The sequence below is a fragment of the Hyperolius riggenbachi genome, chromosome 1 (genome assembly GCF_040937935.1).
Source record: "Hyperolius riggenbachi isolate aHypRig1 chromosome 1, aHypRig1.pri, whole genome shotgun sequence".
In the NCBI taxonomy this organism is placed as follows: Eukaryota; Metazoa; Chordata; class Amphibia; order Anura; family Hyperoliidae; genus Hyperolius; species Hyperolius riggenbachi.
The window spans coordinates 124,013,544-124,033,675 of NC_090646.1; the positions used below are offsets into that span (position 1 = coordinate 124,013,544).

The following is a 20,132-nucleotide window of genomic DNA, read 5'->3' on the forward strand; positions in this document are numbered from 1 at the left end:
GGTAGCGGGTTGGCCTGCGGGTCGCGGGTCGGGTGCGGGTAGCGGTTCTGCGGGTCGGGTTGCGGGTATCAAATTCACCAGAAAACGGGTCGCGGGTTGGGTGCGGGTAGCGGGTCGGGTGCGGGTATGAAAAAGTGGACCCGCGCAGGCCTCTACTGTGGACTCTAGTTGGGGTACATTATGGGATTGTAATCAGAGCGGTCTTGAGGCAGAATCAGATATGCCCCCTACCGTCTTAATGGGTGCCATTGCAATGAGCGGATTTAATGTTGCCTCTAATACCTATGCTTATCCCGAAGGCAGGGTTCACACTTTAACATCAGGTGTGTAAAATGTGCATGAACTTGATCAGTGGGTGGTTCCTGGTGGTTCACATTACGCTTTTCTATTTTCTCTTACACCATGGGCTTGATTCACTAAAGTTTGCTAAGTGTTAGCACGCCAGTGAAAAGGCCCTTAGCAAATAATAATAATACTATATAATTATATTCGCGCAAAGGTTTAGCAGTGCGCGCGAAACGTCACACCGTTCGCGTGCAAAATCGCCTGATAGGTGTACTTTGCATGCAGACGGGGTGACGCTTCGCACACACCGGTGTGGCGTTTTCCGCGTGCGTTCACTTAACAAGCGATCAGTAACAGCTTTAGACGTGCAAACTACTTAGCACCCTAGTTTGCACGTGCAAAGCTTTTAGGCATGCTAACTATGTTGGCACCCTTTTGTGAATCGAGCCCCATGTGTGTTTTCTCTATTTCTTACATTGCATTGCTGTGGACAATAAACACATTTTTGCATATGAACATGGGTGGTAAAAAAAAAAAGTAAACCTAACCTTACCTTGCAACGAGCAGAACTGAGAGAGGAACTGTAGTCAAAGTAACATAATGAATATATATTTTTTTCTTTTTTGCAATATTCATTTATAAATTATTTAATCAGTGTTTGCACATTGTAAATTCCTTCCTCTCCCTGATTTACTTTCTGAAATTTATCACAGGTGGCAATATCTTTAGTACTGGCAGGTGATCTCTGCAGAATGTTCATTTACTGGGCGTTCTAAAGCCAGTAGAAAAGATCTCTGGTCTCCCAGAATTCTCTGAGGGGGAGAATTCCCATAATAAACAGCCTAGGCTAAGCTTCAGTGGGACGGTGGGGCAACAGACCAATATACAGCAATATATAGCTATAGTGTTCCTGATGCTGAAACCAGGAAATTTAGCGTAAACGTGGGTATCCTGAACAATTTACTGCATTCTGCTATATGTCACTATTGTATCTCTTGAATGCACTTTTTTTTTTTATAACAAATTGGCATTTCCCTGTAAGAATAATAGTATTTATACATGTTCATCTATAGTTGTGGCCGTGGCAAGTAATGGATGGGTGGTGCTGTATAATCAGGGCTGCTCACACATGCTGTGAACCCATTTCTGGGAACAATACAACTCTTCTATTTTATCTGATTAGTTTTTGAGAAGACAAATTACCAATAATTTGTCTTAATAAACGCTAGCATGTATTAATGCACCACCACAAGTCTAGAAATACATGAAAGACATCCAATTTATTTCCTGGCGGCGGATAAAAGATATTCTTTGCTGTGCGGTAATAAAAGACTTTGATTTTCTCTTTTCATATTTGAAACAGGACTCCTTTTTACAATCAGTAGGTGGAATTTGTGTGAAACGTCCTACACAATAAATATGTGCGTTTCCTAAGAAGTATATGTTCAGCATCCAGCAATGTGTACCTGAGATCTTAACTATCGATGTATTTATACTTACCTGGGGCTTTCTCTAGCCCCATGAGGTACGTGGGCCCCTCGCTGTCTTCTACGGCCTCTCCGTTGTTTTCTTATCGCCGACAGTAGTCTGTCCAGTCGTGCATTTCTGAGTAAGAGCGGCGGGGGCGCATGCATGGCTGCAACGTGCATGCGCAGAAGAGCGCAGCTGGCCAGAAGACAACTGTGATGACGCAGAAGTCCAGTCACCTTATGGGGAGGGAGGAAGCCTCAGGTTTCCTTTAAGGTGGCCACACATGGCACAATAAAATGATCCAATGTTTACAGAAATGTAAAAAAACAATCAGTTGTACTGAAGATTTGAAAGCCTTTTTTTTTTAATACGAGATAAACAGAGGGACACCAAGATCCCCAATAGTGTAGTATGTATTGACAAAGGGGATAATGACAAAGAGTAATAGTTGTTATACTCACAAGCATGGGTCACCAATAGGCAACCACTGTAAAGGCAGGTGGGGAGATTATCCTGACCCCACTCAGGAATAAGAAGTCGCTCTCTGTAGATAGTAGAAAAGGGTCACAACCCTCCACCCAGGGTGGATACATTATATAGGAGAGAACAGAGGCGACAAAAGGATAAAATGGGTTTTAAAGGAGGTTAAAAGCCAAAAATTTGGTAATTAGAGGAGGCAGGGTTGGACTTACCTCCTCCAAGCAGACACAACACGACTGTACATTCAGTCTATTAACGAACTCCAGATAAAATAAAGCAACGCGTTTCACGGGTCAGCGCCCCCTTTCTCAGGCAATAGAAAAAGGAGTTACAGCATCTAGCAAAACAAACAACACTCGGCACCTCTCTTTAATTTTTTTTTTTTAATATGTTTGAGAAATGTGATCATAGTTACATTTTTTTTCGATAAAAGAAGATCGGGAGTGCTAGATTTTTGTGTTCAATTTGTGTGAAGATTTAATGGTGTAGGGTAGATTGACAATTTCTTGATTTATAGACCCAAGCAACTTTTTTTTAGTTTTTAATAAAAAAATTTTTTATGTAATTGGGGAAAAATTGAATGTGTGTGTGCTACATTGGGCAGATTTGTGAAATGCTACAATCTATCAGAAAAATTGGTGGTATTCTTGAATTGAAAAGCAGTCAGATTAAGAAGTTTTAGGGAATCCATTTGGAATTAAAGAGGAACCGCAGCTGTATAAGGTAGAATGCAGTAAATTTATTCAGGATACCCACTTTTAGGTTACATATTCTGGGTTCAGCAGCAGAAACACCTCCTACAGCTATATATTGCTGTATATCGGTATTACTTCCCACTGATGCTCTACCATAGGCTGTTCATTATATGGAATCCCCCCCCCCCCCTTCCCCGAGCATTCTGGGAGACCGGAGATCTTTTCTACTGGCTTTAGAAATATCGGAAATATCGGTAAACAAACTTTCTGCAGAGATCACCTGCCAGTATTAAAAATGTTGCCATCGGTGATGCATTTCAGGAAGTAAATTATGGAAAGTAATGATTTTACAATAGGCAGCAAATGCTGAATAAATAATTTACGGTATAAATTAACACAGTATTGTAATATATACAGTGGGTTGCAAAAGTATTCGCCCCCCTTGAAGTTTTCCACATTTTGTCATATTACTGCCACAAACATGAATCAATTTTATTGGAATTCCACGTGAAAGACCAATACATAGTGGTGTATACATGAGAAGTGGAACGAAAATCATACATGATTCCAAACATTTTTTACAAATCAATAACTGCAAAGTGGGGTGTGCGTAATTATTCAGCCCCCTGAGTCAATACTTTGTAGAACCACCTTATGCTGCATGTTTGTGGCAGTAATGTGACAAAATGTGGAAAACTTCAAGGGGGACGAATACTTTTGCAAGCCACTGTACCTGCATTAACCTCCACTCTCCCTGTGGAATACAAGTGGGTGCAATTCTTCAAGGTTTTAGAGTGTCCCACCTAGCCAAATTATTAACTTAAGCCACACTGGAATGTTGTGGCACGGTCAAATGGGAAGTTCATAGTCAAAAAAACTGGCAGTGAATGAAAACTTTGTAGTGGAGAAAAATGTGACAGCCGTTCACTACAACAATGCTGAAGACTTATAAGGGTCGATTCACTAAAGTTTGGTGAAGTTGCCGTCCGCAGCTAGTGCACAGCAATTTTACCAATACTTACGGCACGTATGCAAAACGCATTGTGCGAATAGTACTGCTCGCGTATATTCAGGTTGTCTTTCATATAACTCTAAATTAGTTTAGAAATCATGAACAAAGTGTTTTAAAAAAGAGGAAATCTGGAAGAGGGAAAATATATATATTTTTTTTTTAACAGCACGGTGCAGATTGGTGGTAGTGGGGGGGGGGGGGGGGGGTGATGAAGACTATAGATAGATGGGGTACTCCGATCTCTACTGGGGCAGAAGTCAAGACAAATTACATTTATATTGTGCTTTTCTCCTGTCAGACTCAAAGCGCTTGAACTGCAGCCACTAGGGAGCGCTCAGTAGGCAATGGCAGTGTAGGGGAGTCTAACCCAAGGACTCCTTACTGTAGGTGCTGGCCTACTGAACAGGAAGGGGCCGAATACTTTTGCAACCCACTGTGTGTGTATGTATATATGTGTATATATATATATATATATATATATATATATATATATATATATATATATATATATATACTATTTTATTCATTGTCATTTTGACTGCAGTTCCTTTGCAATCAAGCTTTGTGTAGCAACGTTTGCTGTAAAAATGACTAGCTGAGATCTCATTGGTCGCTGTGGATGACACCCCCTGATTTCCTTGCTACATATACAGTTTATGGTACAACAGATTCTTTTATTAACTGTGTATTATTCTTGTGCGTAAAACCACTCTGGCTGAGCAATAACTGGACTTGATTAATGTAAGAGAGGAGCTGACAAGTTGTCTTGCACTGAGTCATCCTATCTCCCGTAATCTCTGACATGTCTGAAACATGAGTTTGACCTCTTGAAACCATGTAGCTCCCTTCCTGTTTCGTATGGGGTATGTGGATGTGATGACTATGTACTATTTATACAATATGTAGCACATAACCGAAAGATAAGCTAAACCGCACATCAGCCAGCGATTGGAATGGTCCAGCCCCATAAACCCATAACAGAATGTTTCAGGGCCTGTTTCCACTACATGCAGGTTGGATGCAGAATGGATACAGAAAAACTGACTCCAATAAATGCCTATGGGCCTATTTCCACAAACGTGATTTTTCTGATTCAGATTTTCCCATAGGCATTCATTGGAGTCAGTTTTTCTGCATCCATTCTGCATCCAATCTGCGTGTAGTGGAAACAGGCCCTTATGCTTTATCCCTGGCATGGCAACACACGCTAGACATTTTTCAAAGTGCCAGACAATGGTGTGAAATCATATCAGTGTTTTTTTCCCCCCTCACAATCCATTCCTGATGTTTCCCAGTTTGTATGAGTTCCGTGCTATGGCCGTGTTTCTGAATTGTTATTGTAATCCAGCTTTCTGTTTGGACTAAAAGAAAGTATTTCTTGGTGCAGGTCCTCGTCACTGTTTATTGGCTTGGAAAGGCGGCAAACAGCTGTGCGTCATACAGTGGAAATCACCTGGACTTGAAAGAGTTTGAAGGCTTACTGGCGCAGATGAGAAAGGTATGGTTTTTATACCGTTTTATTACATAACTCAAGAAGCCAAATGAAAATATTTCACAAAATGAGAGCTTGGAATATAGGGCCGCTATTGTACCAGACTGAAACATAAAATATGGTTTGATTATTGAAGAGCTTAGACCTTTTATAAGATTGCTGACGTTAGTCTACTGACGGAAATTACTTTTTGGGGAAAGCTGTAGTTGCTGGCGGAGTCGGTCCATCTACTGGTCATGGTAGGGTGAAAGTGTATTGAAGCAGAACAATGATTATGAATGGGTGGAATGTTAAACCAAACCATTTTTTTCCACTTCATCCCATCTCTGCTAAAAAAAAGTTTGGTCTACCTCAGAAATTAATAGTGCAGTTCTATACTGCGATCATCGAATCCATCATGATATCAAGACTGTCTGATGTGGCTCAGGCTCCTTACGAGAAAAGGTGGGACTGCAGTACATCATCTGAACAGCAGAAAGAATAATTGGCTGTAGCTCACCTTCTTTGCAGGATCTTTACGCTAGCAGGTGCAGAAAGAGAGCGCCAAAGATTGCCTCTGACCCTTCTCACCCTGCTCACTCCATCTTCTAATGTATGCCTTTGAGGTATGATACCGGTCAGTCACGACAAAAACTTCCAGGCATATTAACAGCTTCTTCCCTAAGGCGGTAGCCATGCTTAAAGGACTTCTAAGGCAAACTCAAAAATCTATTTTGTACTCACCTGGGGCTTCTTCCATCGCGATCAGCAGTTTCAGTCCCTTGCCCTGACCGTGCGCGTCCTCATTCGCACTCCCATTATCGGGAGCATCCTGCGCAGGCAGTAGGAGAAACTCTCTACTGCACCTGCGCAGGACGCTGCTGGCAATGGAAGCGCAAACCAGGATGCACAAGGCTAAGGTAATGCAGGCGCAGTGGCCGGCGACAGGCTCAGTCGCCGTAAGCGAAACTGAGCTGGATCGTTGAGTACAGGCAGAGCCGGATATTCAACCAGGCAAACTAATCAACTGCTTATGGGCCACAGGAGGTCAAAAGGGCCCCATAAAGATGTCTTGCCTCTGTTCATGTAGTCCTTTAGTAACTCTTTTAGTCTTTAAAAACAAGACCTCTGCCGCAATTCTCTACTACAAAGATAAGAAGCAGGCACACACAGAGTTACCCCCCTTGCCTTAGCTCAGAACTGTCAGCCAGGGGCTGGGTGCTGGAATGTGATATCTTCAAACACTTATATAGCGCTTTTCTCCTGGCGGACTCAAAGCGCCAGAGCTGCAGCCACTAGGACGCGCTCTATAGGCAGTAGCGGTGTTAGGGAGATTGCCTAAGGTCTCCTGCTGTATAGGTGCTGGCTTACTGAACAGGCAGAGCCGAGATTCGAGATTCAAGATTCGAACTCTGGTCTCCCATGTCAGACAGGAGGAGCCGCTTGCTAGCTTAGCTAGAGAAACTTGATGTGGCAAAAACATCTGTAGCTAAACTTTTTATCATAGTAGCATCATAATTTGCTCAAAAGCCTATGACTTATGTTCGTAATCTTTACATTTAGTCAGTGGCGTTCCTACCATAGGGCGGCATGGGGCGCCCCGCACCGGGTGTCGGGCGCCCCAGGGGGTGTCATCAAGGCCCCCACAGAGGCCTGTGCCGGCCGGACAGGAGGGGGAAAGCAACCCGGAAAGGAGGGGTGGCGGGGAAAGCGGCGGGGAGGGGGGCCGGACCCCCCACCTCCCTCACCTGGGTCCCCTCCTTCTGGCGCTTCACCCTCCTAATTAGCAGCAGCTTGATGAGCGGGCAGGAGCGGGCGGAGAAGACTTACTCACCTACTTCCTGCGTTCCAGGCGATGGCAAATAGCGTCATCGTCACCTGACGCTGGTCTCCACCTTCTCCACCGCCCACTGTGCTTCCTGATTTGCGGAAGCACAGTGAGCGACAGAGAGACCAGCGTCACGTGAGGATGACGTTATGCGCCATCGCCTGGAGCAGGTGAGTAAGTCCTCCCCGCCCGCTTCGCTAAGCTGCTGGCTGCTGCTAATTAGGAGGGGGAAGCGCCGGAAGGAGGGGACCCCGCCACCCCACCTTCCAAGCTTCCCTCATACCGGGGGCCACTATGCTACACTGGGGGCACCTATGCTACACTGGGGGCCACTATGCTACACTGGGGGCCACTATGCTACACTGGGGGCCACTATGCTACACTGGGGGCACCTATGCTACACTGGCGGCCACTATGCTACACTGGGGGCCACTATGCTACACTGGGGGCCACCATGCTACACTGGGGGCCACCATGCTACACTGGGGGCCACTATGCTACACTGGGGGCCACTATGCTACACTGGGGGCCACTATGCTACACTGGGGGCACCTATGCTACACTGGGGGCCACTATGCTACACTGGGGGCACCTATGCTACACTGGCGGCCACTATGCTACACTGGGGGCCACTATGCTACACTGGGGGCCACCATGCTACACTGGGGGCCACCATGCTACACTGGGGGCCACTATGCTACACTGGGGGCCACTATGCTACACTGGGGGCACCTATGCTACACTGGGGGCCACTATGCTACACTGGGGGCCACTATGCTACACTGGGGGCCACTATGCTACACTGGCGGCCACTATGCTACACTGGCGGCCACTATGCTACACTGGCGGCCACTATGCTACACTGGGGGCCACTATGCTACACTGGGGGCCACTATGCTACACTGGGGGCCACTATGCTACACTGGGGGCACCTATGCTACACTGGGACCACTATGCTACACTGGGGCCACTATGCTACACTAAACTATACTGGGGCCACTATGCTATACTGGGGCAACTATACTAGCTATACTGGGGCAGTGGCGGTGCCAGGGGGGTGGTTTGGGTGCTGAAGCACCCCCTAATATTGTCCAAGCACCCCCAGCGTGAACTGATTTTCGGCGTCTAATAGACGCTGTGTCAGTTCACTGACAGCAGCAGCCCGCAGCTCCAACAGCGGCAGAGCAGGGCTACAGTAAAATGGCGTCCGAAGCCCTGCTCTGGAGACTGAGTCTGCAATGCAGGGCTTCGGGCGCCATTTTCCCGTAGCCCTGCTCTCACCGCGGGAGTTTCAGTTGCTGGCTGCAGAGGATCGTGAGAGCTGCGCGCCGGACGGAGGCCGGGACAGGAGGTCTGCTGCTGCTTCAGGTGAGTAAATTTTTATTTAATTTATATTAGCAGGTGTATCGACTGTTCTGGCCAGGTCTGCTACATGATTGAAGTGTTTTCTGGCCAGGTTGCCACATGATTGCATATATTTTCTGGGCAAATCTGCCGACATGATTGCATGTATTTTCTGGGCAAATCTGCCGACATGATTGCATGTATTTTCTGGGCAAATCTGCCGACATGATTGCATGTATTTTCTGGGCAAATCTGCCGACATGATTGCATGTATTTTCTGGGCAAATCTGCCGACATGATTGCATGTATTTTCTGGGCAAATCTGCCGACATGATTACATGTATTTTCTGGGCAAATCTGCCGACATGATTGAACGTGTTTTTTGGGCAAATCTGCCGACATGATTGAACGTGTTTTTTGGGCAAATCTGCCGACATGATTGCATATATTTTCTGGGCAAATCTGCCGACATGATTGCATGTATTTTCTGGGCAAATCTGCCGACATGATTGCATGTATTTTCTGGGCAAATCTGCCGACATGATTGCATGTATTTTCTGGGCAAATCTGCCGACATGATTGCATGTATTTTCTGGGCAAATCTGCCGACATGATTGCATGTATTTTCTGGGCAAATCTGCCGACATGATTGCATGTATTTTCTGGGCAAATCTGCCGACATGATTGAACGTGTTTTTTGGGCAAATCTGCCGACATGATTGAACGTGTTTTTTGGGCAAATCTGCCGACATGATTGAACTATTTTCTGGTCAAATCTGTTCACATTACGTGTATTTTCTTGAGAAAACCTGAACAATTATGTGAATTTTCTGGGGAAAGGCCCACTGTCTTTGTGTTGCACTTTTAAGGGGAACCCGAGGTGAGAATAATATTGGGCTGCAATATTTATCTCCTTTTAAGCAATACCAGCTGCCTGGCTGCTGTGCTGGTCCTCTGCATCTAATTCTTTAAACCATAGACCCTGAATAAGCAAGCAGCAGGTCAGGGGCTTCTGACAATATTGTCAGAACTGACAAGATTAGCTGCATGCTTGTTTCTGGTGTAATTCAGTTCACTACTGCAGCCAAATAGATCAGCAGGGCTGCCTATTGTTTAAAAGAAAATGAATATGGCAGCCTCCATATCACTCTTAAGGTGCCCATACACTCGTCAGATTGGCAGCAGACAGATAAGAAATGCATCTGATGATCTATCTGATGCGTTTTTAGAACATTTTTTACCAGGATAGAATTCCAATAGATTTCAGTTTGAAATCTGTTGAAATTCGATCTGATGGCATTTTTTTGCCATCAGATTTCCATTAAGGCCAATGCAAACTGATAAGCAATCTCATCAGATCGACCTAAATTTTCCACCCTGCTAGTTCGATGGAAATCCATTGAAATCGATCGAAATCGGCCGTCGATCGGTCGATTGGCCAACCGATTTGCGATCGATCGATCGATCGATCGATCGCGATCGATCGGTCGGCCAGAAAATCGGCTGAGTGTATGGGCTGCTTTATCCCGGGTTCACTTTAAATTAGTTAGCTCTGCCCTCATCCGGTCATGGCCACGCCCATTTTTCGCCGCGGCGCGCAATGCGCGCCGCATGTTATAACCGCACCCATTTTTTGTTAGCTATACTGGTGCCACTATACTATACTAAGGACAACTTTAGGGGGGGGAGCGAGCCTACACCTGGCATTACCCGCCGTGTCACGTTTAGCATGCCACATTTGCTGTTTTTTTTTTTTTTTTAATGGGGGGGGGGGGGTGTCTTTTTAATACCCAGCACCGGGTGTCAAATGCCCTAGGTACGCCACTGCATTTAGTTCTGGTCTTTGCTGAACTTATTAGCCTTAATTTTATCTCCCACATAAGAGGCACATAAAGATTTATTGTCTGTCTGTTCAACTCTTTCAGTCTTTAGATCTCTGCAGCAATGCTCCACTACAGAGATAAGAGTTCTGCTGGTGATGTTTACAGTTGGTTCCTGTCATTGCTGAACTTGACTTTAATTTTATCACCCTAGTTAGCCAAAAAATATCTAAAGCTGGCTATGCACACATCGATTTTGACCACTGATTGAATCTTCCAGTAATCTATTGCTAATACATATCCAATCAATTACATTTTAAGCGATATTGTGCTGTTTATCAATCTCTGTGGTATGGGGGCAGGACAGGAGTGGTGGGGGATCGATGGTTCATAACTTTGCTCTGCATTGAGCAGTACAGCGCTTGCAGTTTGATCCTTAAAAAGATCCGGACTTCCTATCACTAACCTGGAGCGGCTGCTCAATCTGACGTCCAACTTCAACACCACCATGCATTGCGTTAGGGGCACGTTATGCGACCATAACGTCCCCTAAAACGCAACGTCTTGGTGGGAAAATAGCCTAAAGAATTGAATGGAATAATGATCAATTGGCTAGACATATTGAGGCATTATTGACCTGTGTATGACTAGTGAGAATGAGGGAGCAAAACTGACTAATTTGGTCTTGCAGTGAATAAACTCCAATATTGCTTTACGAGATCCTCGCAACTCGAATGCCTGGTACACACCATGCGTTTCCCGTCAGATAGGTCAAATGGATTATTTCTGACAGATCCGATCGTGACCCGATTCTGATTTCCGATCGTTTTTCTGATCAATTTTGTATAGAAGTTTGTGGAAAATGATAAGAAAAATGATTGGAAATCCATTCTGACTTTTCAGAAATAATTGATTCAACTCATCTATCTAATGGGAAATTGAATGGTGTGTACAAGACATTAGTCACATTTGCCACGTGGCAGGCTTAGGCAACAATAAAGAAGTACATGGGGCCATCACATTTTCGGTGTAAACCATCATAAAGTTAATCTTAAAAAGAACCAGAGACCAATGAAAAAAAGATTTTATACATACCTGGGGCTTCCTCCAGCCCCATCAGCATGGATCGCTCCCACACCGCTGTCCTCTGCTGCCTCTATCCCCTGGTACCAGGTCCCACCTCTTCAGCCAGTCAGGGCCAGTTGACGCACGCACAGTGCACTCCCTCCGTACTGCGCAGGCACATGCGTAAGGCAGGCGCCGGCGAGATGGAGGGAGCCCCTGTGCATGCATACAACAGGCTGCGTCCTGCGGAAGTGACGGGACCCGGTACCGGCGATTATGAAGGCTGAAGACAGCACCGTGGGAGCGATCCAGGCTGATGGGGCTGGAGGAAGCCCCAGGTATGTGTAAAATCTTTTTTATTTTTTAAAGTTCCTTCATCTCTGGTTCCCTTTAAATCTGCCTTGCTGTATTCACTTTTGTTGCCAGTGGTTTAGACATTCAAGGACAACTGTAGTGAGAAGTATGTGGAGGCTGCCATATTTATTTTCTTTTAAACAATATCAGTTTCCTGGCAGCCCTGCTGATCTATTTGGCTGCAGTAGTGTTTGAATCGCACCAGAAACAAGCATGCAGCTAATGCCAGGTCTGGCAATGTCACCTGGTCTGCTGCATGCTTGTTTAGGGAGTGTGGCTAAATATATTCGAGGCAGAGGAGCAACAGGATAGCCAGGAAACTGGTATTGCTTAAAAGTAAATAAATATGGTAGCCTCCACATAGCTCTCGCTACAGTTGTCCTTTAATGGCTGTGTGTTGATGTTATTGCACAGCAAATAACCTTACACTGTTAGAAAAGCTGTACACTGACTGCTCTACAGAATATCACAGCGTCATATCTTCAGTGCTGTCTGTTCCATGAAAAGATGAAATACAATATTTACAAAAAAGTGAGCGGTGCACTCACTACTGTGAGATGATGTATGCTGGGGAGACATCCTTTCAACAGGGGAGGGGGGAGTTTACAGTTGAACTCCAGTGAAAATAACATAATAAAGTGCTTAATTTTTAACAATAATTATGTATAATTTAGTCAGTGTTTGCCCATTGTAAAATCTTTCCTCTCCCTGATTTACATTCTGAAATGTATCATATGGCGACATTTTTACTGTTGGCAGGTGATGTCGGTGGAAGTAGCTACTGCTTGCTTTTTTGGCAGTTGGAAACAGCTGTTATTTCCCACAATGCAACAAGGCTCCCACAGTGTGATGTCAGTACCTCAGTGCTGTGAGGCGCTGACATCACACTGTGGGAGAGGTTTCACCACAATATCGTCCATAAAGAGCCCCTTGATGATTCATTTGAGTAAAGGTAATGGGAAAGTGGGTATCAGCTGCTGATTGGGATGAAGTTCAATTCTTGGTTACAGTTTCTCTTTAACTTGTATACTGTCCTTGAGTTATAATATCTACAGTGGGTTGCAAAAGTATTCGGCCCCCTTGAAGTTTTCCACATTTTGTCACATTACTGCCACAAACATGAATCAATTTTATTGGAATTCCACGTGAAAGACCAATACAAAGTGGTGTACATGTAAGTGGATCGAAAATCACACATCATTCCAAACATTTTTTACAAATAAATAACTGCAAAGTGGGGTGTGCGTAATTATTCGGCCCCCTGAGTCAATACTTTGTAGAACCACCTTTTGCTGCAATTTCAGCTGCCAGTCTTTTAGGATATGTCTCTACCAGCTTTGCACATCTAGAGACTGAAATCCTTGCCCATTCTTTCTTGCAAAACAGCTCCAGCTCAGTCAGATTAGATGGACAGCGTTTGTGAACAGCAGTTTTCAGATCTTGCCACAGATTCTTGATTGGATTTAGATATGGACTTTGAATGGGCCATTCTAACACCTAGATATGTTTTGTTTTAAACAATTCCATTGTTGCCCTGGCTTTATGTTTATGATCATTGTCCTGCTGGAAGGTGAACCTCTGCCCCAGTATCAAGTATTTTGCAGTCTCTAAGAGGTTTTCTTCCAAGTTTGCCCTGTATTTGGCTCCATCCATCTTCCCATCAACTCTGACCAGCTTCCCTGTCCCTGCTGAAGAGATGCACCCCCCGAGCATGATGCTGCCACCACCATATTTGACAGTGGTGATGGTGTGTTCAGAGTGATGTGCAGTGTTCGTTTTCTGCCACACATAGCGTTTTGCATTTTGGCCAAAAAGTTCCATTTTGGTCTCATCTGACCAGAGCACCTTCTTCCACATGGTTGCTGTGTCCCCCACATGGCTTGTGGCAAACTGCAAACGGGACTTCTTATGCTTTCTGTTAACAATGCCTTTCTTCTTGCCACTCTTCCATAAAGGCCAACTTTGTACACTGCATGACTGATAGTTGTCCTATGGACAGAGTCTCACACCTGAGCTTTAGATCTCTGCAGCTCGTCCAGAGTCACCATGGGCCTCTTGACTGCATTTCTGATCAGCGCTTTCCTTGTTCGGCCTGTGAGTTTAGGTGGATGGCCTTGTCTTGGTAGGTTTACAGTTGTGCCATACTCTTTCCATTTCTGAATGATCGCTTGAACAGTGCTCCTTGGGATGTTCAAGGCTTTGGAAATCTTTTTGTAGCCTAAGCCTGCTTTAAATTTCTCAATAACTTGATCCCTGACCCGTCTTGGACCTGTCTTGTGTGTTCTTTGGACTTCACGGTGTTGTTGCTCCCAATATTCTCTTAGACAACCTCCGAGGCCCTCACAGAGCAGCTGTATTTGTACTGACATTAGATTACACACAGGTGCACTCTATTTAGTCATTAGCACTCATCAGGCAATGTCTATAGGCAACTGACTGCACTCAGATCAAAGGGGGCCGAATAATTATGCACTCACCACTTTGCAGTTATTTATTTGTAAAAAATGTTTGGAATCATGTATGATTTCCGTTCCACTTCTCATGTGTACACCACTTTGGGTTGGTCTTTCTTGTGGAATTCAAATAAAATTGATTCATGTTTGTGGCAGTAATATGACAAAATGTGGAAAACTTCAAGGGGGCCGAATACTTTTGCAACCCACTGTATACTGTTTGTACTTGTATTGTATTGTCTGCGTCCGTTAAACTGCCAATTCAAATTGCTTGTAAGTTTAAGGGGCACTATGGCAAAAAATTGTAAAATTTTAAATATGTGCAAACATAGACAAATAAGAACTAAGCTATAAATTACTTTTCTCCTATGTTGATGTCACTCACAGTTACAGGCAGTAGAAATCTGACAGAAGCGACAGGTTTTGGACTAGTCCATCTCTTCATAGGGGATTCTCAGCAAGGCTTTTATTCTTTATAAAGATATTCCCAAAAAAGTATTTAAACAATGATGCTGGCCGGCTCCCCTGCTCGATACACAGTTTTTTGGCAGTTGGACAGAGCAACTGCCATTCACTATTTTGAAAATAAATAAATCCCTTAGAATCCACCATGAGGAGATGGACTAGTCCAAAACCTGTCGCTTCTGTCAGATTTCTACTACCTACTGTAAGTGACAGCAACATAGGATAAAAGTAATTTATGGCTCATTTTACTCTGGAAAAAACATACTTCTTAGGCCCAGTGCACACCAAAAACCTCTAGCAGATCTGCAAAACGCTAGAGGTTTTTGAAGCAGATTTCAGAGGGATTCTAGGCATGTTTAGAGACGTTTTCTAAACATGCCTAGCGTTTTGTGGAGTGTTTTTGTGTAGCAGATTTCAAATATTGTTACAGTACAGCTGTTACTGAACAGGTTCTGTAACAAAAACGCCTGGAGAACTGCTCTGATCTAGAGTTTTTCAGAGTGGTTTTCCACTTTCCTATCCTTTAACATTGAGCCAGAAACGCCTCAGAAATCTAAAAAATGCTGCAGCCCCCGAGTTTGCGTTTGTGGAAAAAACGAGCCGCTCTGGTGTGCACCAGCCCATTCACTTTCATTAGCCAAGCGGTTTTCCCCCTGCAAGCGTTTTAAAAAACGCTCCAGAACCGCTCCGGTGTGCACCAGCCATTATTTGTATATGTTTACACATATTTTAAAATGTTCTCTGTAGTGCCCCTGTAACGCCCAGTGCCATCTCACCTTGGCCAAAGCTGCACAGTGTGCTGTCTGTTTCATAAAATCTTACTTTTCACTTAAAAAGGAGCTGTTAGGTATAAGGTCTCAGAGGAAGAAAAACACATACGGTATATCAGTAGCTAAATATTGGCTGTACTTACATGACATATGCATTTCACTGTCCACGTTTGGATTTCACAGAATTTTTATATAGTATTTGCAGAGAATGATGCTCCTGACAGCCAGGTTCCATGTTTGTCTGTCTTGTATGAAGCCAATTGTGATGTAATATCCTCCCTTACCTTGCTTCCTGACGATTCGACTCACAAAAAAGATCAGGATCAAAGATCTGAATTGTTCATGATCCGGACAACACTACTGTACAGTGAATATTAATTAGCCATGTGGCTAGGAACAATAGCGGACTCATGCAGTATAATCTAAAGGAACATGTGCCCTGTGAACAGCACATTGATTTTTCAGTGCTGTGAGCTGAGCTGCAAGATACAAGCTGCTGTAACATGCAGCCTGTAACTTCTCACTGTGAAAGCAGCCTTAGGGCGGGATAGGGAAATGAAAGGGAGGACCAAGGGAGTGCAGTGGGGAGAAAAAGCAGCCCCAGAATGCTTTGCAGTATCTGTTATGCGGCTGCCGGCCTGCGGCCTCCTTAGGAGCCTGGGAATATAGAGGCTTGCTGTTCAGCAAACATCAAAGTAAGAGAGATTTTTAACTTCAGTATTGTCTTTTTGGCTTCCTTCTAAACTGTTTAACACAGGAGAATAGAGGTTTAAATTAGCTTTTGCAGCCTGACAGTTACTCTTTAAAGTACACCTGAACTGAAAGGCATATGGAGGTTGCCATACAGTATTTATTTCCTTTTAGACAAAACTAGTTCTCTTTAGCCGCAATAGTGTCCAAATCGCCCACCTGACATAAGCATGCAACTAATCTTGTCAGATTTTTGTCAAAAACACCTCATACTTGTCCTGGGTCTATGGCTTAAAATATTAGAGGTAGAGGAGCTCCAGTAGAAGCCCAACCATAATCATATTCTACTGTCGCTAAGACTAGTCTTTCAGAGCAACAAGTTAACTTATCAGTATTATCCGTATATATTTTTTGCATGGAACATGCTGGGTGATGTTTGCTGGCCTGCTGTGTACATAACATGGGTTGCCATATATGCCCTGCTGGTTCCCCTGATAAGTTCATGTATCATATCTTGGGAACCAGTAGGGCTGAAATGGCTCGGGAGATCCCCTCTCTATCCTTCAAATCTGCTGCTCCTTCCCCCCCCCCCCCCCAAAGCCTGAGTCCGTGCTACTGCGTAATTGCAGTGTGGTCACACTTCGGGGGTCCCTGCTGGTGAACGGCTCGGAGGAGAAGACAGGGGAAGATCCAGAAGCTTCCCCTTCCTGAGTTAAGTATCTGGTTTATTTCCCTTTAAAGGTAATATCCGAGGAGTTTAAAAAAAATGTACTTACCCTTCCTCCACTTCCTCCAGCTCCTGTCAGCCGTCCTGTGCCCTCGCCACACCTCCGCTCGCGGTGGCACTGACGTCATCTGGAGTGTACTGTGCCTGCATAGCACACTGGAGATGACGTCAGCTCCACCATGAACGGCTCTCACGCAGGCACAGTAGATGCCGACCTAGCGAGGTCGGCATCTTACACAGGAGGGGACCCCGAGCCACTGGTGGGAATCGGAGGTACGGCGAGGGCACAGGATGGCCACTGAGTGCCAACACAAGTTTAGGAAAACATTTGCTTCTGGAGTGAGACTTTAAATTGCCTAAATCCTTGTGTAGATCTCCTCTTTATTTAAAAAATGTATAATAACATTTTATTTCTTTATATGATTTAGAGCCCCTATTGTTTATGACTGTCCCTCAACTCCTGTCCTCTGGGTTACGTGATGTCATGTTTAAAGAGAACCCGAGGTGGGTTTGAAGAATGCCTGCTTCCCTTCCCTTCCCCGCCTCTGTAAGCTTCCTCCAATCAGCTTACGGAGGCGGGGAAGGAAGGGACGCAGGTGGGGAGCGGCGCTATAGAGGAGGCGGGGGAGCGGTAGTGAACGGCAGACATGAGGTAAACAGCCAGCTAGCGACAAGCTGCATGTTGCTAGCATGGCATTTTTTTATGGGGGATAGCAGAGCGCGGGGGGAGGGGGCTGGGGGGGCACTGTACAGACACAAAGGCTGGTGATAGTATGCAAAACCAGCCTCTGTGTCCTAATAGCATTCTTCAAGCTCACCTCGGGTTCTCTTTAAGCTATGAGGGTCCCACGGGTAAGTGAGTGAAGGTCTGTGCAGTGCCATCTGAGAAAGCAGTAACAGAACAGGAATCTAATTATTATTTAGTATTTACATAGTGCCGTCATCTTCCGCAGCACTGTACAGACTATATTGTCTTGTCACTTAACGCCTAGGTATTCTACCCAGAACATACAGGATTACACAGAATATTTATATAAACACATGGAGTATTTTTACAGTAACTAAGCCAATACTAATTTTTTTTAACTTTTGATGCATACTTACAGTAAAATAAAGTTACAGTAATTGTCTTACAGCTTTGCATCAGTGCTCCAATGAAAACATTGCTTCGGTCAAATCCAAGTTGCATTTATTCTAACTAATAATAGCCATATAATAGGAGAATTTGCCTGGAGTCTGATCTGTCTCTTTAGACAGACAAAAGTATACAGGGTTCTTTTTAGGCTGGTTATTTTGCCCAGGCAGAGTTTCATATCCTTTATGAAGATACATTTGCTAGGTAAACACTCTTACTTCAGACATGAGAACTGCAACAGACCTGAACAGATCTGTGAAAAGCTGTTGATAGGCCTCTTCTCAATGGAATGTTCTCAGATCCTGATACTACTCTAAAACAAATAAGCATTGAAGGATTCAGAGCTCAACAAATTCTCTGCTCTATAATTAAAAATCACAAAGGCTGCTTTGGAAATTTTGCGGTGACCAGATCTGTTGTGCAATCTCAATCTGGATTCATCTATGACCATGTCTGTTAAAGTGTTAGTGTACTTATTCTTCGTAACTTCAATTGATGTGTGGATAAAGAATACAGTGAGTGTAACGATTGGTGTCAGCAAGAACAGATTTTCTGATTATTGGTGATCTGCAGTATCACCAATAATAGATGTTATACCTGATTATGTCATGATCTGCAGAATCAACAATAATACAAGTATAGCAAGACACAGGACACACAGGTGTAAGATAGTGTTTGGTGCAACAGTAAATATTGATAGAGATACCCACTATCCCAGAGGGGCTGGTAGAAGGGGGTATCTCTAAAGAACACAGTAATCAGTACTCCAGCTGGCTGCGGACACAGAGGAATAGTGATAGTTTCACCCGAGAAGCGGGTGATACCCGGTGAGACAATGTAGAGTGATCACTCGAGGAGCGAGTGATTCAGACTGTGCTGCAGTAGGTGATTCCCTGAGGGGCAAGAGATCTAGACAGTATGATATTAGCTAGTCACCTGAGGAGCAGGTGATTAAGGCTGTACTGCAGCTATCAACCTGAGGAGCAGGTGATTAAGACTGTACTGCAGCTATCAACCTGAGGAGCAGGTGATTAAGACTGTGCTGCAGCTATCTACCTGAGGAGCAGGTGATAACTAAACTGAGAGTCCCTCACCAGGACTAAGCTTCCTGGTGAGGGCAGAAGAGTCAGACAAGCAGGTTCGGCAACACGCGGACAGATACGGTACAGAGACAGGAAGCTAAAGCAGAGTAGTAGTTCAGGCAGAGTCGGCAACTTAAATCAGATAGGCAAAGGTACCGAATCAGTGAGCAGAAGAGTAGTCAAACTAGCAGAAGGTCGTAACAAATAATACAATTCAATTAATACTTCAAGCTATCAACAGAATTTGGCTAAGTGTTCTATTTACTGATTTCCAGAGTTATTTTATTGCAGAGTAGTATGTTCTGGCATTCCTTGCCATGCATCTCTCTCATTAGCCTTCCAGTGATGACATACTGTACTGCTTTCACTACTGCCGGTCACTAGGCCCGCCCATATTTTGTTTTGTTAGTCTGTGTTATAAGTGATGCTGTAGTCAACAAGGGTTTCATTATGCAAGAATGAGGATGTCTTTCACTGACCTTTCCTCCTCTGGATTTCACCACTTGGCTGAGTACTGGCTGCCCTGGGAAAAATGCAGCCGTGTTGGGCAGTCAAAGGCAGCCATTGTTCTTCTTCTCAATATGTGTGGGTCAACTAAGAGCGCTCACCATCTCCCGCAGCCAGAAACTGACACAGTGGGATCTGGTGTGACTAAAGCAGAACACCAAGGAAAATAAGAATGTCTGTGTAGTCATCGTGCCCATGTATGCCTTGTAAATCTTATTTACTGTATACTTCCAGTTAGTTTTTCTTACATTTCTCAGTCTGCTCTTCCACCCCTTAAATGTTGTTACACCATGAAAATATGTGCAGTCACCTATCCTCCCCATAGTTAGAAACTGTGACCAAGAATTGAACTTCATCCCAATCAGTAGCTGATACCCCCTTTTACATGAGAAATCTTTTCCTTTTCACAAACTGATCGTCAGGGGGCGCTGTATGGCTGATATTGTAGTGAAACCCTTCCCACAGTGCGATGTCAGGAC

General features: G+C 44.4%; 1 protein-coding gene across 4 annotated transcripts in view; it reads left to right on the forward strand.

Moving 5' to 3' along the window:
- The window catches only part of LIMCH1 (LIM and calponin homology domains 1), a 358,780-nt gene that overhangs the window by 225,351 nt on the left and 113,297 nt on the right, over positions 1 to 20,132 (forward strand). For all 4 annotated transcript variants that reach the window (XM_068278486.1, XM_068278488.1, XM_068278487.1 and 1 more), the window contains exon 6: positions 5,330 to 5,440. In XM_068278486.1, coding sequence (XP_068134587.1) covers positions 5,330 to 5,440 — 111 coding nt within the window. The remainder of the gene's footprint in view (positions 1 to 5,329; positions 5,441 to 20,132) is intronic.